Source organism: Colletotrichum acutatum (genome assembly GCF_030867785.1).
Source record: "Colletotrichum acutatum strain CBS 112980 chromosome Unknown BDZ83scaffold_20, whole genome shotgun sequence".
Classification (NCBI taxonomy): domain Eukaryota; kingdom Fungi; phylum Ascomycota; class Sordariomycetes; order Glomerellales; family Glomerellaceae; genus Colletotrichum; species Colletotrichum acutatum.
In genome coordinates this window covers 430992-450065 of record NW_026849014.1, presented here as the reverse complement: position 1 = coordinate 450065, position 19074 = coordinate 430992, and the positions used below count along the sequence as shown (strand labels likewise).

General features: G+C 53.4%; 6 protein-coding genes across 6 annotated transcripts; 2 read left to right on the top strand and 4 right to left on the bottom strand.

Annotated features, from left to right (window-relative positions):
* Positions 1-4151: 4151 nt before the first annotated feature.
* Positions 4152-5328, bottom strand: BDZ83DRAFT_739142 (LysM domain-containing protein; the record flags this gene model as incomplete). The annotated part of the gene is given in 5 exon segments (XM_060513037.1): positions 4152-4483; positions 4493-4722; positions 4824-4881; positions 4937-5077; positions 5226-5328. Coding segments are annotated over 5 exon segments (864 nt in total).
* A 1154-nt stretch (positions 5329-6482) lies between these two features.
* On the bottom strand, positions 6483-7559 carry BDZ83DRAFT_611035 (uncharacterized protein). The gene has a single exon (XM_060507636.1). The coding sequence runs from the start codon at positions 7457-7459 to the stop codon at positions 6707-6709; it is 753 nt and encodes a 250-aa protein (XP_060368122.1). The 5' UTR covers positions 7460-7559; the 3' UTR covers positions 6483-6706.
* A 535-nt stretch (positions 7560-8094) lies between these two features.
* BDZ83DRAFT_665671 (family 43 glycosyl hydrolase) lies at positions 8095-10029 on the bottom strand. Its single transcript, XM_060511089.1, has one exon. It carries the CDS (start codon positions 9910-9912, stop codon positions 8296-8298), a length of 1617 nt encoding a protein of 538 aa, XP_060368121.1. The 5' UTR covers positions 9913-10029; the 3' UTR covers positions 8095-8295.
* Positions 10030-10224: 195 nt separating this feature from the next.
* BDZ83DRAFT_611033 (uncharacterized protein) lies at positions 10225-12219 on the bottom strand. The gene has a single exon (XM_060507635.1). The coding sequence runs from the start codon at positions 12087-12089 to the stop codon at positions 10572-10574; it is 1518 nt and encodes a 505-aa protein (XP_060368120.1). The 5' UTR covers positions 12090-12219; the 3' UTR covers positions 10225-10571.
* An 829-nt stretch (positions 12220-13048) lies between these two features.
* Positions 13049-15344, top strand: BDZ83DRAFT_739139 (Lactonase, 7-bladed beta-propeller-domain-containing protein). Its single transcript, XM_060513036.1, has 3 exons — positions 13049-13910; positions 14149-14623; positions 14849-15344. Exons 1-3 carry the CDS (start codon positions 13522-13524, stop codon positions 15185-15187), a joined length of 1203 nt encoding a protein of 400 aa, XP_060368119.1. The 5' UTR covers positions 13049-13521; the 3' UTR covers positions 15188-15344.
* A 91-nt stretch (positions 15345-15435) lies between these two features.
* On the top strand, positions 15436-19054 carry BDZ83DRAFT_649163 (heterokaryon incompatibility protein-domain-containing protein; the record flags this gene model as incomplete). The annotated part of the gene is made up of 3 exons (XM_060510245.1): positions 15436-15484; positions 16417-17506; positions 17626-19054. The coding sequence occupies 3 exons, from the start codon at positions 15436-15438 to the stop codon at positions 19052-19054; spliced, it is 2568 nt and encodes an 855-aa protein (XP_060368118.1).
* Positions 19055-19074: the final 20 nt, after the last annotated feature.

Below are 19074 nucleotides of genomic sequence, written 5' to 3'. Positions count from 1 at the left end.
CCAAGTCCGCGTACGCGGCCTTCGCTCTTTATACCACCATCTCCTGTGCTGGCTTTGTAATTTTTCCCTTGCAAGCCGCTTGATGCCCGCTAGTGTTGCCATTTGACCCATCCGCGCCGGCAGTGTCGTTCCTTCTTTGGCCAGCCGGTCCGCGGCCTCGTTTCCTTCGATGCCCTGGTGTCCCGGGGACCAGTGCGTCCGTATATCAAATATCCTGGCCGCTTCTTGGATTTCGAGGAACGCGTCTTGTGACGAGTCCGGCGCCTTGCCGCGGATGCCTTGTATAACGCTGGTGTTGTCGATACATATGTGGATTGGATGACCGCGATTGGTGAGCAGAGCCCTTCTGAGGCCGGTTCGCGCCCCTTCGACCTCGGCGTCGAACACTTCTGCTAGTCCGAGTCGGCCGCACCCTTGCGCTATGCGTTTGGAGTCTCGGTAGATGACGAAGCCGTACCCCACGGCTCCGTTCGTCGCCCTGGAGCCGTCCGAGAAGACGATCATATGGCTTTCCGGTACTGTCTTTAGCCAGCGCTCGAAAGCTTTCGCAGCCTCTTCTTTGCATTGAACTACTATCTGATCCTGTGAGCTTGGCAGGTACTGTGATTGGAGGAACGTTGGTCTTCCGCATCTTGGCAGAAGTTCAGCCGTCCGTTGTAGTCTCGTCTGTTGCTGTCCCTGCTGGGAGAGCCGCGCGACTAGCGGGTGTCGGCGATCAATCCTCTGTAGTCGGACTGCGGCCCGTAAACGGACGCCTTCTAAGGCGACTTTGGCTGACGGTAAGCCGGCGTCTCGGAGGAGGCTACTGGTTGGCGTTGTCCTCCAGACAGGTAGAACGATCCTTGCTGCCGCTGTAATGACGCTGTCGATCTTCTGCACGAGCCCCTTCTGGCCTGTGTTGACGGGTCTTCCTTGGAAAGGCGGACTCGTGTCTGTCTCCGCTTGGCGTCTCGAAGCCGGCTTCGTGATACCTGCGTACCATGTTTCGGCGCCGAAGAGCGCGATCGGCAGTACGTAGGAGACGACGGCTTTTCGCACGGCGGCCGCTGGCAGTCCTCTCTTTGTGTTTGTAAGCTGCCTCAGGTGTTGAGCTGCCTTCTTTGCCGCAGCTACTCTTGTGTCGACGTGGTGCCGGAAGGACAGTCTCTTGTCGAACCAGACACCCAGCCAGCGTACAGGATTTGTCGAGGCCTTGACCACCAAATCCCCCGCCCTGACCTCTGGCAGCTCCGCTGGCTGGCTGTGCTTCCTAGTAAAGTGGATGACCTCGCACTTGCTCGGGTCGAAGGAGACCTTGTTCTCCGAGCCCCATCTGAGAATGCCGGCTGCGCTTCGGTTGAGTATTGCGACGTTGCTCTCCAGGGAGGGGCTGATGGCCAGAGTGGCGATGTCGTCCGCGTACCCGAATCGCGCGTCCGGGTCGTCTTCAAGGATCTCCGCGATGTAGAGCAGAAAGACGAGGAATACTTCCTCTGTCAGCCTGCCTCAGGGTCGCCACTATCTCCCATCGTCTTTCTGCTCTACATCGCGGAGATCCTTGAAGACGACCCGGACGCGCGATTCGGGTACGCGGACGACATCGCCACTCTGGCCATCAGCCCCTCCCTGGAGAGCAACGTCGCAATACTCAACCGAAGCGCAGCCGGCATTCTCAGATGGGGCTCGGAGAACAAGGTCTCCTTCGACCCGAGCAAGTGCGAGGTCATCCACTTTACTAGGAAGCACAGCCAGCCAGCGGAGCTGCCAGAGGTCAGGGCGGGGGATTTGGTGGTCAAGGCCTCGACAAATCCTGTACGCTGGCTGGGTGTCTGGTTCGACAAGAGACTGTCCTTCCGGCACCACGTCGACACAAGAGTAGCTGCGGCAAAGAAGGCAGCTCAACACCTGAGGCAGCTTACAAACACAAAGAGAGGACTGCCAGCGGCCGCCGTGCGAAAAGCCGTCGTCTCCTACGTACTGCCGATCGCGCTCTTCGGCGCCGAAACATGGTACGCAGGTATCACGAAGCCGGCTTCGAGACGCCAAGCGGAGACAGACACGAGTCCGCCTTTCCAAGGAAGACCCGTCAACACAGGCCAGAAGGGGCTCGTGCAGAAGATCGACAGCGTCATTACAGCGGCAGCAAGGATCGTTCTACCTGTCTGGAGGACAACGCCAACCAGTAGCCTCCTCCGAGACGCCGGCTTACCGTCAGCCAAAGTCGCCTTAGAAGGCGTCCGTTTACGGGCCGCAGTCCGACTACAGAGGATTGATCGCCGACACCCGCTAGTCGCGCGGCTCTCCCAGCAGGGACAGCAACAGACGAGACTACAACGGACGGCTGAACTTCTGCCAAGATGCGGAAGACCAACGTTCCTCCAATCACAGTACCTGCCAAGCTCACAGGATCAGATAGTAGTTCAATGCAAAGAAGAGGCTGCGAAAGCTTTCGAGCGCTGGCTAAAGACAGTACCGGAAAGCCATATGATCGTCTTCTCGGACGGCTCCAGGGCGACGAACGGAGCCGTGGGGTACGGCTTCGTCATCTACCGAGACTCCAAACGCATAGCGCAAGGGTGCGGCCGACTCGGACTAGCAGAAGTGTTCGACGCCGAGGTCGAAGGGGCGCGAACCGGCCTCAGAAGGGCTCTGCTCACCAATCGCGGTCATCCAATCCACATATGTATCGACAACACCAGCGTTATACAAGGCATCCGCGGCAAGGCGCCGGACTCGTCACAAGACGCGTTCCTCGAAATCCAAGAAGCGGCCAGGATATTTGATATACGGACGCACTGGTCCCCGGGACACCAGGGCATCGAAGGAAACGAGGCCGCGGACCGGCTGGCCAAAGAAGGAACGACACTGCCGGCGCGGATGGGTCAAATGGCAACACTAGCGGGCATCAAGCGGCTTGCAAGGGAAAAATTACAAAGCCAGCACAGGAGATGGTGGTATAAAGAGCGAAGGCCGCGGTACGCGGACTTGGGGCTTGAGGCAGCTCTGTCCAGCCCTCCTGAACTGGCCTTGCCGCGGGCTACGTTACATCACCTGCTGGCGGCACGATCGGGTCACGGGGACTTCGAGCAATATCACCGACGTTTCAACCACGACGACGCTCTAATGATGTGCTCTTGTGGAGAGGCGAAAGACGTGGACCACCTGGTCTACTGTCGACTAACGCTGGCGAGGAGGCAACGGTGGCCGACCCTCCACTCTCGCAGTATGCCCGAGCCCATAGGTCCTATGGGATCTCTCGAGGCCTACTTCAAGAGATTAATCACCGACCCACGAGGCTTCGAGGCCTTTCTCCGCGTGACGGACTTCTTCCAGAAGATCTGTCTGCGGTAGCAGCATCCACACCTAGGTAGATGTGAGTGCGGACTACAAAGAACCTCCCGATTCCAAGGGACGATTTGGGAAAGAATGAAACTGGGGCACCAGCGGGAACCGGGGACAGACAGAACGCGTAGTGGCCACAAGGCATGATTTGGAGGACGATGTAAAGAGACGACGTACTGTAGAGTAGGTAGCCTTGGCTCACGGCCCTCCACGCCATATACCCTTCGGGAGGTCTGCGGTAAGGGCTCTAGCCCGGCCGCCACGGCGTTAAATACAACAACAACAACAACAACATCCTTATATAAGCGCTGTCGGAATTCTGCTATGTTCACAAAGTTACAGGTTTCTAGTACATGAAGCATCATTCATCCTTTCAGGCTCATGTTACGGCCACGAGCACCGGAATGTCCACTTGCGTCACCTGCGTAGATCTTTGGCGTTCAAAATCCAGACCTTCATTCACTGAATCGACCTCTGAAACTGTGCAGGTGAGGTAGGATCCTGGGCTATGCTTGTCTCTGAACGAGAGGGAATTGATGATTCGATGCCGAAGAACGCCTTGGTGGTCTCCCCAGTTGGGTCTCCACTGGACATATTTTCATCCATTGAAGCCTGAGTAGTAGAAGATTCCTTCAATGGTAGCACTGATGTCTGCTGAACCGTAGTGCTCGTCGCCGCCGGTGAGGAAGTAGTGATGTTAATGGAATTGCTTTTCCCAAATGCTGGTAAGATTTCTGGTGACTTTTTAGAGGTAATTGGAGGCCTAGAAACCACGAAAGTCATGAGCGAGGTGCGCATCGCTGAAATGCTCGAGAACCAGAGTCTGTGACTTACCCAACGCAAATATAACCTGTGTTGATCTCACTGAACCCGTCACATTGGATGTAGAGTTTTTGGTTCCAATCCGAAAGATCCTTGGGCGGGACTCCATATTGTCTTAACAAGGATTCGCACGAATCCTCGGTTGTCAGCAGGTGCAATTTACACTGCGCAGGCAGACACAATTCTTGTCCTGCGCCGAGACCACCGCACCAATTGTCAAGATGTTCATTCACCTCTACCAGATCCCTACTCGAGACGCTCTGAGCAATAGCAATACTGTCGCAGGTATCGCCGTCTTGGACGTGGTACGTGGTGGCACAATCTCCTGACATGCGCTGGGCTGATCAACTCTGAGCCCCTATGGTCGGGGATGCGGACAAGTCCGGAGGGGCCGCCGTTGAGCTGATGGCATATGGCAACGGACTTGTGTAGGTGTATCCTCTAGCGCCACAGCTCGAGATCCCGGATTGAAACTCAACAGCCCGTGATTCGGTGTAACCAAGAGGAGAGTTGACTTCAATTTCCATCGGGCCAAGAATGCAATCGTCGCATTCGCGCGGGGAATCATCTGTCTGATTTCTTCATTCGCCCAGAATGTAGTCGCAAGATTTTCCTGTGTCCCTGAGCCCCCTCAACGTCAACCTTGCGCCTCGAATAGCCCGTACGTAATGAGGGCGTACCTGTTCTTGTAGCATGAAATGTCGTAGACGTAAATGTAGCGGTCTACAATATACGTCGCTGAATCTTTTGTTAGACACACTGGTAATCAAGATGTGATCTCGTAGTATCAAACCAGGATATATCATTAAACCATGATTGAAGACATCGATCTTTGGGTTACAATCATTCTGAATCTTAGCCCGCAACTCTGCTAATGACTTTCTACAACCGTCATTGCAAATTGCGTCGATTCCATCGGCGTCGAGAACGTCAACTCTTGTAGATCTGCAACTAAGGCGTAAGTATTGACACTGTAAATTGTAGGCAAAGCTGGTTAAAAGTAGCTTACTCTGATCTAACGTAGCTAACTAAATGACTAGAGCACTCCAAAGTGGTGTTCAGTGCTTCGAAACACTTCTCACTCAAACCAAAGTGCTCGTACGAAGTGGTTCGAAGTGGAAATTGCTGGGCGAGGGCAACAGGCAACAAGACCAGGCCGCGAAGAACAGCGGCTGTTTTAGACATGGCTAATCGGGCCTGTGGACGATAGCCCCAAAGAAACGGAGAACTTAGGAGAAATCCCAAGACCTGAAGAGAAGATTGGGAAGGAAGTTCTCCGTGAACGATAGCATGTTGGCGCAAGACATTGTGGGTGCAATGAAAATTTCAAGGGGGCAGGTACACTAGATGCTGCAGCTCAGTCACAAGTGTATTTCAGATACTGGTCACATTCCTCACCGAATTTCCCGAGTTCGACATCCGCCGCAGCCAAGCTTTTGAAAATAACATGAATCAAGGATTTCTTTCCCCTCGTTCCTCCTACCAGAATTCTCACAGCCTCCGTGATAGCGCTAGTAACCCAACAAGCTGCTGTGCCGCACGTGTTTAGGTCAGGCACCCCATAGCAATTTACCAACAGAACCGCAAGTGAGGGTGGAGACGCCTATTTTGTCACGAGTCATGGCTCGAGCGCTTCGAGATATCACCGAACATGCTGCCCGCAGGCATGCAATTCCGCCCGTATATCTGGATCGCTTCAGCCTTAATAACCTAGGTAGTATTATATCGCTTGGCTTCGCGATTAACGTTACCAGTCGCACAAGCTTGTGGCTCAAATTTGCTAGGTTCAGCTCTGATAGTGCTGTGGCTTGCTGAGTGGTCTAACCCATGTCATCCCAATCGAAAGCTGGAGCCTTGACCCGAGCAGTCATAGCAAGCCCGGTGAAATGGTCTATTTGATCTCTCGATAACAGACAATCCTACACATCGAACAGTCTTGGTTATAGACGCACCTCGGTTGCCTGAGATCCGCCGCTAAGTGCATGGCAATTGGCTTGAGATTTCCAGGATAGACGAGCTTTTCCTTTTTTCATGATTTTCTGGAATCACTTAGCGGCAAAATACTCCAAGGGATTTTTTTGCTAGTTCAAGTGGACGTTCTGTTGCTTCAAGGTTACATCCAGGTTCTGCAAGTGGTGGTTGTGTCTGCGAGGGATCTACCTACTTTACTGGGTATGGGCTTTTGAATGGTCCGCACACCCCTGCCACATTGCGAGACGGTTGGTAGCATAATCTGTCGAATTGACCATAATGATAACCTTAAGAGAGGTATTTGCCATAAAGTGATATCGAGAGAGGGATGAAAAGAATCTTCTTTGCATATGAAAAATCTGACAATTAGGAGAAGAGATTATGCCTACATGTAAATACTAAAGGAAAGAGAAGCTCTTCTACCTTCTTGTTAGATCATAGACCTACATAGACACTTAATTGTACAATTCCTTGTCTTAACTATTACTACCAATGTGACACAGTCCTTCAGCTTCAGTCCTGGTACCGTCTTTTAGAACTTGTAATGTTGCTACCAATTTTTATCTCGGTTCCCTTTGATTCCTGGCGTTCATCAAGACATTGTCTTTTTTCCCCGAGGCCCTATCGCTGGCGGGCGCTTGTAAGACTCGTAGTCAACAAGCCCATGCCCGTGGAGGCTCTCGTACAATGCAGTGGCGAAACATGCCTGGTAATACTCGAAGCCGACGTATCTCTTCGAACTGCCATCAATTTCAGGGTATCCGTCTTCATTCTGAGGCTCGTAGCTCTGCGCGGAGTCTGGCGTCCAGGAACCATCTACGACAGTGATGACCATCGGAGGAAGTAACAGTCGGAATTTAGGATGGCCAGTGTATGCCTTTTCTGCGTCTTGAAAATGAACAACGGTGGCGAGGGTTTGCTTGTCGACGTACAAAAAGAAGCGGAAACGAGGTAGTTCTGCCCCTGTTATGCTCCAGAAGAAGCCGTCGCCGGCGGGAATGTTCTGAGTCGAAGTCCATTGCTTGAAGTGACGCCTAAGATCCTGTCTCGAGGCGTTCTCAAGAGTGGCCCGATCTTCAATAACATGAAAATCAAGGTACTGTTCTAACAGCTCTGCTCGGCGAGTCTCGACGAGATACTCATGAGCAAAATCCTTGAGCTGCGAGAGGTAGCGGATCCAGAGATCTTCATCATCGTATGTACAACGATAAATGACGAAGCCCCAAGTGTGATAGTTGAGATCTCTCATACTTGCGCAAGTCCTCTCAAATGCGTCAAGTTTCCAGGTGGGGCGGTGCCTAGGAAGCTCTTCAATATTGCGCGTGGCGAAATAATCTTCCTCCATGTTGTGAGACGCGGCTGGCGACTCTTAGGGTTGTGCAATATGTTCTGGTGAAGGCTAGGCGAAACTGCAGCGTTTGACGAATCTTGTTGAGGGTTTGCCGTTAAACAGAAAAGAAGGAGGCGCTGCTTGTTCTTTTGAGAGCGGTTGGGGATAAGGATAGGGTTGGATATACTGTCTAGCTGCATAAATATGAATAATCGCATGTATGATATAAAATGTTAGTGACCAGCAGATAGATTGCGGACCATCCCTGTCCATGTAGGCGCTCTTGGCCGCATACACGATGCTGGATTCGCCCCGCGCGCAGTAGGGTCTTACAGCGTCATAAATCGACTGCTCCCTTCGATACAAGAGTTTCTTTGAGTTGCGTCCCAGTCCAGAAGTAAGCCTGACTACTTTGATACCAGGATAGAGGGGGTTTCAGAGGCGCTGTTGAAGGGTCAGATCCCCAGCGCAATACTCAGAAACACAATCCCAAGAATAACCTGACATCAATGGCTGCGCTGTTGGTCAATCAGATTGTCTAGAGCAACGAACTTTTCTACGCTTGGGCCTGCTAATGAACGATATCAGTTGTGTTTCTGCGCAACATGATCGAATTTTGAATGTACTGGCACAATGAAGATTTAAAACGGCTATTATGCGACACTAGATCGTATACTACGAGTTCCTGCTACGCCACTGTCTGCTACCGCTTCAGAACCTGGTGTTCTGCAATCCATATTTCAAAGTAGGCAATCTTACTACAGAACCGTGTGATTCTTGCTTGCCCTCTCAAATCTCAACATTCTGTAACAATCCAGCTCCCACATTCAGACGGAGACGGCGGGAATTCATCATTTAGTTACATAACGATCGGTCTCAACATGAACAGGACGGTACGTAAAGTAATCAAAAGCCGCACGTCTCGCAGTACCATTTAAATCAGACGCAGCAACACCAACAAATGCACCCGTGAAGCTCCCATGCGCCTGGTGCCCACCACATTCATCCGAGATGATGGAAGCATCATACACAGGCCCAATAGCCTTGAGTTCCTCGCCCTCGAGAGCATAATAGAACTGAAGCTCTGGCCCGCGGATCGTCAACGCAAGCTTCACCTTGCCCGTATCAGGCAGCGCAACTGCCTCGGGAAACGGCATTGTAAGGTCGCTATCGGGCCACGAGGCCTCAGAGCTCTGAATCAACAGCTCGCGCTTCCCGTCCTCGTGCGCGGTGACGGTGAGGTAGAAAAAGTTGTAGCGGCAGTAGTACGCCGTCAAGCCCGCAAACTCGCGCTCATCGGTGGGTGCAAAGTCGATAGTGGTTTCAGCGTCGTAGGAGAAGTGCGTCTGCCTACGAGCGACGAGCGCCTGCTCGAACCAAGATCCGATCGACTCCCTCCCGATGAGTGTGAGCTTCCCGTCTTCAGTTGAGAAGATGCGCTCGGGTTCCGGCGTCCGAAGCCACTGGAAGTCTTTTGGCAGGCCGTTCTCAAAGGTGTATTTCTTCTCCGCCCAGTACAAGGTGTCATCTCTGGTGCCAGGTACCTCAACGTATAGAGACGGTACGGGGCCGTTCTTGACGTATAGCCAGTCATCGTCGCCCCAGTACACCTCTTGAATAGCGGTCTCGCGTCCGAGAACACAGCGCTTCTTTTCCGTCGTGGGACGGCCTGTCAGGTGAACCATGTACGTCTTGCCATCGGGCGTATCCACGATATCACCGTGACCAGCGCGCTGGAGCGCTGCATCGGGCGCGTCCTTGGACGTGATGACGTACTTTTGCGGGTGAAGCTCGTACGGACCCCAGAGATCGCGGGAGCGAGCGAGGGTGCAGGCGTGCTCGTACGCGGTGCCGCCCTCGGCGGTCAGGAGGTAGTACCACCCGTTGCGCTTATATAGGTGCGGGCCCTCTACAAGAGCCAGCTCGGTGCCGCGGAAAATGTTCTTCTTTGGGCCGACGAGCTTTCCGGCTTTCGGGTCGAACTCCTGGAGCACGATGCCAGTGAAGGCGTGGAAGCGGCGGCGGTGGTCCCACATCATATTGACGAACCATTTGCGGCCGTCGTCATCGTGGAAGAGGGACGGGTCGAAGCCGGATGAGTTGATGTAGAATGGGTCGGACCAGGGCCCTTCAATGGCTGGCGCGCTGACAATGTAGTTGTGGGTGTCCTTGAAGGAGCCGTCTTTGCGCTTGACATCGGTGAAGACGAGCCAGAATTTTTGGCCGTCGTGGGAGAGGCAAGGGGCCCAGACACCGCAGCTGTCTGGGTCCCCGCGCATGTCTAGCTGGCTCTTACGACTCAAGGGTCTTGTGACAAGCTCCCAGTTCGCCAGGTCTTTGGAGTGGTGAATTTGGACGCCAGGAAACCATTCGAAAGTTGACGTCGCGATGTAGTAATCATCTCCGACTCTCAATATCGAGGGATCCGGGTTGAACCCGGGAAGGATTGGATTCCTAATTTGAGGCATTGTGAACTCGGTACTTGAAGGACAACTGGTATCGATGATCAATGCAAGAAATTGGGAACAAACCAACAGCCAATTCTGAGGCAACAAAGGCTGAGGCTGATATTTATCAAAGATAGCTCTCCAAAGCCGACTTGACTTAGCCAAGAGTGAGTTAAGCCTTTGAGATGATTTGACCCCACGCCTCCACAAGTTGCATTTAGCCGGAACTGAGTGATTCGCGAGAATGCCGACCGAAGGAACTCCACTTGTGTGTTTTTATGGACTGTGGATTTTACCCCGCAAGAATTGAGGGGAGAACTTGGAGAAGCATCATGCTCTTCTCCGCACACAGCAAGCTGCGCGTGAGACGCGACTCATATTGAGGAGCATGGACACCTTGGACGGAGAGTTTTTGAAACTTCATCGCTAACAAGTATGCGAATAATAGAAAGGAAGGTAGGGACCTCGAACAAAATTCCAGTCGTTACGTGGACATCGTATGCTTACAATTGAAAACTCATCACTGGAAGCAATTGTGGGCACTTATTCTGGAAGACGATGGAAAAGTGAAATCAAAGCTTTGGTGATTTGGTCGAAACCAATGGTATCCTGTCAATTTTTGTCCCTGCCATTCCCAAGTAAAGTATATCCAACAATCATGAAAAGTTCACTGCCACCGCTCAAGGAAGGGGAATAGCCTGCTTGTGGTTGACAAAGACACCCTCGGGGTCGTAGACAGTCTTAAGCTGCTTAAGACGGTCAAAGTTGGAGCCGTAGAGACGGGAGCTCCACTCGGCCTCGGAGAGCTCGGTATCAGCGTAGTTGACGAAGCCGCGGAGGGAAGCACCACCAGCAACGAGAGCATCCTCGAAAGGCTTGATGAGTCCCTTCATGTAGGTGGTGCCGTCGGCCGGGTAGGAGGTAGCATCAACGGAGTTGGCCTCCCAGCGGATGAGCCAGAGGTTCTTGCCGTGGGCGTAGGCGGTGTCGGCATCGGCGATGTCGCGAGAGACACCGCCCCAGAGGTCGAGGAATCCGGACTTGCGGAGGTCGGTGCGGTTGAAGGCGATGGTGGTGCTCTCGTAGAGGGTCTTGGCCTGGGCCTCGGTCAGGGGGTGGTCGGTGGTGATAGTTAGAGCCTGAGTGTAGAAGGAGCGGCCGCCGAGGGTACCGCCGTTGGGCTGGTTCATGCCGGCGCCGGCGACGGCGACCTCCATGTCCCAGAAGGGGAGCTCGGTCTTCGCGACGGTGCCGTTGGCGCCGATGGCCTTGAGAGCGGTGATGAGGGGCGCGATAACAGTGTCAAAGTCGGCGGGGTTGCCGTAGAAGTAGCCGGTGCCGGTGTAAGGGGGGCCGCTGAGGGACCAGCGGAGTGCGAGTTCATCGGGGCAGTCCTTGGAGAGAGAGAAGTCCTGGATGGCGATGACGGCCTTGGCAGCGGCCGTGGAGTCAAGCTGGCCGCCGTTAATGGTGAAGTTGACGGCGGTGTCGAAAAGGGGCTTGTGGGTGTTGGTGGTCACAGAAAGGAGGACGCCGTAGGAGGCACCGGCACCCTGAGCAGCCCAGAAGAGGTCAGAACCCTTAGCGGCGTTGACGATGGTGCCGTTGTACAGCATGTACTCGACGGACTCGAGGTTGTCCATGGGAGTACCAAGGTGGCGAGAAGAAGAGCCGTAGCCGCCACCGATGCTGGAGCCCGCGAGACCGACGTGAGCACCGCGGACATGGGGGAAGTGACGGCCGTGGTTGTCCCAGAGGTCCTTGAGGACGGGGCCAACGTGAGTACCACCGCCGTAGGTGAGGCGGTTGGTGGCAGCGTCAAAGGAGACGGAGTTAAAAGCGGCCATGCTAATCACCAGACTGCCCGGGTTTCCGAAGCCGTAGGCCTGGAAGGAGTGGGCGGCGCCGAGGGGAGACGCCGAAGTGGAAGCATTTCGGGCGCAGTCAAGAGACAGGGCGACTTGGTCCTTGTTCTCCGGGAAGGAGATGGCGGCCGGGTCGACCTTGATGCGCTTCTGGAAGCCGGTGGTCTCATCGGCCCAGGTGGCATCGGTGCTGATGACGTTGCGGACACCGGCGGTCGTCAAGCAAGACTGAAGAGCGGCGGCCTTGTTCTCGGCCTGCGCGCTGACGAGGGCGGGAGAAGCACAAAGGAGTGTAGCGACGGCTAAGCGTCTAAGAGAGAATGTGGAATCCATAGCTGTAGTATGTACAGGTCTATACAGCCTGGTAATAAAGAAACGAATGTAAGGATCAAAAGATAGAGATCTTGAAGACTTGAGCTGTGAGGCTTAAAAACGCAAGTCTGTAATCAGTATCCGAGCCTGTACACGGGTTCGTCTTATACTTAGCGCGGGATATACGGGACCATCCCATTGAGGGTCTCCCTCTAAAGACTCATACGGATATTCTCGTAGAGACACCTTGGGAAATGGAGATCGGTCTCGGATGCTCGGCCGTCGCCTTACACTCGATATCCGTCTCAAAAGTCAAATACCTCTTCAAGCCAGGGCCACGGTGCTACCCGATCTTGGCGTCTGTCCCCTCCCTGACTTAGCGTAGTTCCACTGTCAGCGACTCCACGGCCCATTCATTGACACTCCAAAGCCAGGGAGAAGTATCAATCACGCCTTGTTTAATCATGTCAATCAATCTGGTTCTGTATTAGGTCTTGGCGCTGACCGCTCAGCCTCTTGACCTACTCAAAGCGTAGAACCTTGCCCGGGTGATTCACCCCATGAAGCAGGCCAAACCTAGCTCCCAAGCGTCTTCTCTATGTCGCCGTCATTCTGGAACCGGAGCCCGTCCCCCTTTTCGGCACTACCGACCACCCCGGCGCCCGTTCTTTAAGGTTTTGTCCTTGGGGCGCAAAAAGGCGCCAGATATTCTTCAGATCAGGCACAGCAGGCGTAGCGTGTAGCAGCGGCAATAGTCGACACCAAGGGGAATGGTGAACGCCAACTGTTGGCCCCCACACACTCGCGGAGTTTTGACCCTTACCACCTTGGGGAGTACACGCGGAGTTTAGCTCTTGACCGTTATAGCAATCACCACACTGCTTGGTCTTGGCGATGAGGCGTCTTGTTAAAAAACCTTCGAAAAGCGAGTCAGAAGAACTGAGGAACTACAGGCAAAAACTGGAGGGCCCCTGAAATCTCCGTGAATACCGGCACCTTGGGAAGAAGAGTCTTGGCAGTTCCAGTTGGAAAGTCGGGCTTTGCAATTGCGACTCTGAAGCTCGGAGCCATCCGATTGCATTCTTTACCTTTTTGGTTTGTATATTAACAGGTTTCGAATTCCCTCAAGTTCACGATCCTGGATGCGGGAGTTCTATTGCGAAGACTTGGCAGACTAGGAAGCAATCGCTCTTTTCAGAACAAAGACTTGGACTAAAAGAGTCCGAATCCACTCATTCTCATCCTTCACATCGCCAACCTGGTTTGCAGTTAAATCGCCATTTACCCACCCCTCGGTTGCAATTGACCTGCCTGTTTTCTACCTCACCACATTCGCTCATTACACCACAATCCACTCATTTACTCATCCTTTCCCATTCACTCACTTGAGCGCATTCTTTCTTCCATATTGAGCCTTTTTCCGCTTACACAATCGGCTTCTAATTCATCCGCAATGCGCACCTCACCCATGAAGAGCCTCTTGGCAGGTTCCGCCTTTCTAGCGGCCTCCTGCAACGCCGTCACCCTCTACGCGGCCGACTCGGGCGGAAATGTCACGACCCTCTCCCTCACTACCGGCGCCAACGCGAGCTTATCCGTCGCCTCCAAGTCGGCAGACTGCGAGGTGAACCCAGCCTGGCTCACCCTGGACTCGGCCAACCGGATCCTCTACTGCCTCGACCGGGGCTCCAACTCGGTTCCCAACGGCTCACTAAACTCCTTCTCCATCGGGGATGGAGGCGCCCTGACCCGCATCGCTCGCATCCCGGCGCCCGCCAGCGGTGTTGCTGGCGAGATTGTCACCACTGAGTCTGGTGCTCGCGGTTATGTTACTGCTTCATAGTAAGTCCTGGATTCCCAACGTCGAATTAAGCACTGCTGTGTTGTGTCCGTGTGTCGTTTGTTTTGGCGCTTCCGGTGGGATAGTTAAGCGTCGCTGGGAAAACTTCCGCAAGGCCTCCCACCGGCTATTCGGACTTTGACTCCCACCGGTTCTTCGGACTATGACCTACAACTTAATCTGTACCTTAAAGACATTAAACAAAAGTTATGTTTTAAGCTGACACTATGTCTCAACTAGCAATAAGAGCGCAGTTTCCGTCATCGCCCTGGGCGAGAAAGGAGCTCTCCCCGGCACCGCGCCGCTCCAAGAGTTCTACCCAACCCTCGAGAAGCCCGGCCCGGTGACCGCCCGTCAGGACCTCAGCTACCTTCACCACGTCATCATCGACCCCAAGAACCAATATGTTCTCCTCGCTGACCTCGGCGGCGACCGGGTCCGCGTCTACACTAAGGACCCCAACAGCGTCGCCCCGATCAAGGAGGTCGACGGCCTCGTCACCGGCCCCGGCGTCGGGCCCCGCCATGGCGTCTTCAAGACCATGGCCAATGGCGACGTTGTCTTCTTCTTCAACGGCGAGCTCGACCAAAACATTTACTCATACAAGGTCGAGTACAAGGAGACCGGCCTCGCCTTCACCAAGATCTCGTCCATCCCCTCCGTCAACGCTGACTACCCTGCCACCAAGGCCCCGACAAGCGAGATTGCCATCACTGTGAGTTTGAGTTCTTTTTTTCTGTTCTGGGTCTCCATTTCCTATTTCGTTCTTTGCGAAAAACCCACCCCCTGCACTGTGGCAGATCTTTCTCTAGGCTTTATTTCAATCCTGGTCGGCCCCCACGGCCTCATGCATCTCCCAAATTAGGGCCAGCGGGCGCATTCTACATCCGGATTGGTAATGATCGTGTTTGTAGAACTCTTTGACTGACAATTCATCCAGCCCGACCAAAAGTTCATCATCGTCTCCAACCGCGATGTCTCGTTCCGCGACTCTCCCGTCCTTGGCTCCGGCCCCTCGGACACAATGTCCACCTTCGCCATCAAGGACGACGGGTCCCTCGAGTTGGTGCAGCTTGCCCCCTCCGGCGGCTGGTCTCCCCGCCAGTTCTCCATCAACAAGGCCGGCGACCTCATCGCCGTCGGTCATCAGAACAACCGCACCGTTGTCATCTGGAAGCGCGACCTCGTCTCGGGTAAGATCATCACCGAGGCTGAGGGTGGCAAGGTTGCTCAGGTCACTCTCACTGGTGCTGTTGTCGCCACCATCTTTGATGAGTAGGGGGTGTGCAACAGTAAAGCTCAGTAAATCTCGGCCTCAATTAGAAATACAGATAAAATAAAATATCAACCAAGCCCCATCTTTTCCAAGATTGATAAGTCCGAGAATCAGTGATGTTTTCGGCGATTCATGTGCACGCAAGTCATGATACCAGCACAACGACGGGAAAACTTTCGCCAGGGTGAGAAACGTTGCGGCAATAGCTGCAGCCCTGGTCAAATAGCTGTGGAACCTTGAACCTTGTTATAATGTCTATTCTCTGGGGCTTGAAGCGCATTTCGCAGAACTTGCTGCCAGGTATGCCTTACGACGTTAGAATTCCGTCCAAAACTAGAAATCCCAGATACGTACTGAATCTTGTCCCTTGAATATCAACTGGTCAGTTTGTTTCTCCAAACATGACAGTTCGACTTCAGTTGAGTTCAGGCAAACTGCAACTCTGGGCTTTCAGATGAACCACTGACTGATCATCCATACGAAATTTGTACGTCTACTCATTATTCAAGGCGCACTTAGGCTTTCAACAGACGCCAGCACTTCGATTGCTGCTTGGCACAATCGTTACAAAGTGTTATTTGTGGTCCTGCTGCCCAACAATTCCATCTCTCATTTCGGAAGTCCGGACCTCAACTCAATTCATATATTAGTTTTCTCGATGCCAATAGCTGATTTCCTCGCAGTTTCTAGGAATTCACCGTTCATGGCAGCAGCGATTCCATAGCTCTAATGTGATGGTGCCCAATTCTGCAATCGAACCGAGTGCGCATTGTGTTGAGCAAGAACGATCATTACACAGTCTTGTGACTGAGATTCACTTTGAAATTCCGAGGCATTCGGCAATCTGTATAATTGCGTACCGCGCACTGGAATAAACTATTTTAGACTAGGCTACTATCTTAATGGAGTTTTTGAGTTTTGTGCCGGATGCTTACAATTGGTAGTGCGTACTACCTACAGCTTCTGCATCGTGGCTCATTGGATGGATCCGGAATACTATGCAGTAGCGCTTATGCATAGCCATTGGGTTTCTACGAATAGAAGTTGCCACTTCCTTCGTTTAAGGAACTCAGTCAGGCGAATTCTGATGCCTAACAGTGAAAATGCCAGGCTTGATCTTAAATCCGCCCGCAAGGCTCTTAACATCCGGTATACGTATGTTAGAAGTCGCATCCAATCTTGGTGCATAGCGCATGGAATTACGGAATATTGGAGACTTCATTGATCAACAGTCCAAACTGCTATGAAATACCCAGGGAACACATTGCGCAAGGAGCTAGAAGATTGCTGGGAACTAGACGTACCCGCATACGAATACACGCCCATCGACCGTGATGCACAAGAGCAGCGCTTTCTCGTCCTCCATCCATGCCCCGGCGACAAGAGCGATCCAGAGAACCATGTCAGATGCAGCATAGAAATACGCCCACTCGCCAAGGCCGGATCTTTCATCGCTATCAGAGACAGTAGAGGCTATCGTCTAATACAGGATGCGATCGAGATCGATGGCAAGGGGCTCGTTGTACCAGCCGCGGTCGAGGTTTTTCTCAGATACTTTCGCGGTCACCGCCTGCCCGTGACATTATGGATCCGGCACATCTGCCTCGAAGAATTCTCCTCGGCAGAAGATCAGAAGGGGTACTGGACCCGTGAGTTCCTCGACTCAATGTACGCAAGGGCAACTCAGGTCGTGAGCATGACCGAGGTCGTCACCGAGCTGCTGGAAAGGGGCATGGTGGAAAGGAGAACGCAGTCAAAGTATCGAGAATGGAATAAGGCCTGGCACTACATTGACGATGAATCGAAACCATCCTTCCAGTTCACCTTGCCAAAGATTTATCCAATTAAGCTAGGGAAAAGCCCATCCAACGATGCGCCCGTTACGAACCACGACTACGTGCCGCTCGATATGCTTGTCGGCGAGATCCGTATTCTCGTCGTGACACCTTCAGAGGACCGCGAAGCACCAGTCATCGCCCATCTGGCCCATTGCCCGATGGTGTGCGAAGTGCGCTACCACGCCTTGTCGTACACCTGGGGCAACCCCGGGGATACGGTCGAGATCGTCGTTAACGATCAGAAGATGCAGGTCCGGCGGAACCTAGAGCAGGCTTTGCGTACCATACGGAGCAAGAAAGTGGCAATGCCCATCTGGATCGATGCCTTGTGCATCGACCAACTAAACGTTGCCGAGCGGACTAGACAGGTTGCACGCATGTTTGACATCTATGACCGCGCATCCCAAGTCATCTGCTACGTTGGCGAGCACAGCGATGAGACCGATATGGCGCTGGACTTGTTAAGCCGATGGACCAGCTCAAGGTTGAGATGAATAAGAAGGGGGAGTACGATATCGGGAAAGAGGGGAACAAGATTGGTCCGGATGTCTATCCTGCGCGCTGTGCGGCTTTGTACAAGTTCATGTGCCGTCCGTACTTGAGACGAGTCTGGGTCGTTCAAGAAGTCGCTACCTCGTCAGATCCCGCGGTGATAGTCGGCAACCGGAAAGCCGTCGGGTTCGGATCCCTCGATGCCGCCGCGTACAACTTGCAAGCCATGATAGCCTTCAACCCCGTTCTCAGAACGCAGATGACGGCCGCAGACCCGCAGCTGGGTCAGTTTGGTCTATCGTACGACGAGCTCATCTTCATTCGCAAACTCTTCTACTTTAGGCACCTGATGGCCGGAGGAAAGCTGTACTCCTCGTTCTTCTCACCCACCGTCAGGAAGGACAGCCCTGGCTTTCTTGAGGCCGCCATTCTCACACGAGACTTCCAGGCAACCGACGGCAGAGACAAGATATTCGCTCTGTGGAACTTGGCACGGGATAAGAAGGGACTCGACTTCAAGCTGGATTATAACCAAAGCCGCCAACAAGTCTTTATTGACTTCGCAACAGCTTGGTCAAGACAGCACGGAAGTCTCGATATCATCGCCGCCTCTGAGCCATGGCATAACGTCGATAAGTTCTACAGTCTCGTGCCGTCATGGTGTCCCGATTGGACCGTCCCGGCAGCCACGAGCTGCCTCGTCCGTCGAGAGAGGATCCCCATGAGGCGTATGATGCTGATGGACGACTTGGACGGCGAGCTGTACTCCGCTGACGGAGGAGTTGGACAGCTTCGCGACTTTGAAGAATTCTTCAGCTTTAACAAGGGCATTATCAACTGTCGCGGCGTTATCCTAGACGAGATTGATGATATCATCAAAGACTCAGGGGAGATGCCCTCAGGACACATATTTCAGCCACCCGACCCAGACGCCTTCTACAAGTTCCAAGAGTGGACAGCAGCCATACCAAATATCTATAAAGACCGCGAAGCCAACCCGTACGATGATCCTCTACAAGCGGCCATCGCCATGTTCCACGGCGACGTAACCTCGGCCTGGGAACGGCGCGACCGGAACCCGGAAAAGCTGGAAGCCCTCGGTGCTCGCTTCAATAAGACCAAGGATCAGAACGCGTGGCATAACTACGACTGCATTACTGCAAAGTCGCGCCATATCCCGACGCAGGGGGCGCCTTACAGCTATGAAGGGCGTCCGTGGTTTGATATTGTACAGTCGGTGCTCCGAGGAAGGACGCTCTGTATCACGAAAAAGGGGTACATGGCCCTCCTGCCTTCTTACATCTCCGAAAAGACTTTCGACAAGCCGTGGCTTTTGGCTGTGATAGCAACGTGCTCTGTGCCAGTATTGCTGCAAGAGGTTGACAGTGTAGATGGGGAGACTGTGTACAGGTTTGGTGGCACCTGCTTCGTCCAGGGATGGATGGAAGGGGAAATGCTGATGAAACTTGGAGACTCGGCGTCGCCGGCTGAATTCTGGCTCACGGACGAGGCAAGGAGTAGCAAATTGTATGTTCGTTGAGGTCTTGTCGTGTAATTGAT

Excerpts from the sequence above, each read along its gene's own strand:
- BDZ83DRAFT_611035 (XM_060507636.1), bottom strand. The coding sequence starts at position 7,459 with ATGGAGGAAGATTATTTCGCCACGCGCAATATTGAAGAGCTTCCTAGG.
- BDZ83DRAFT_665671 (XM_060511089.1), bottom strand. The coding sequence starts at position 9,912 with ATGCCTCAAATTAGGAATCCAATCCTTCCCGGGTTCAACCCGGATCCC.
- BDZ83DRAFT_611033 (XM_060507635.1), bottom strand. The coding sequence starts at position 12,089 with ATGGATTCCACATTCTCTCTTAGACGCTTAGCCGTCGCTACACTCCTT.
- BDZ83DRAFT_739139 (XM_060513036.1), top strand. The coding sequence starts at position 13,522 with ATGCGCACCTCACCCATGAAGAGCCTCTTGGCAGGTTCCGCCTTTCTA. Across the intron at positions 13,911-14,148 it reads GGTTATGTTACTGCTTCATA|CAATAAGAGCGCAGTTTCCG; the intron begins GTAAGTCCTGGA and ends TGTCTCAACTAG. Across the intron at positions 14,624-14,848 it reads CAAGCGAGATTGCCATCACT|CCCGACCAAAAGTTCATCAT; the intron begins GTGAGTTTGAGT and ends CAATTCATCCAG.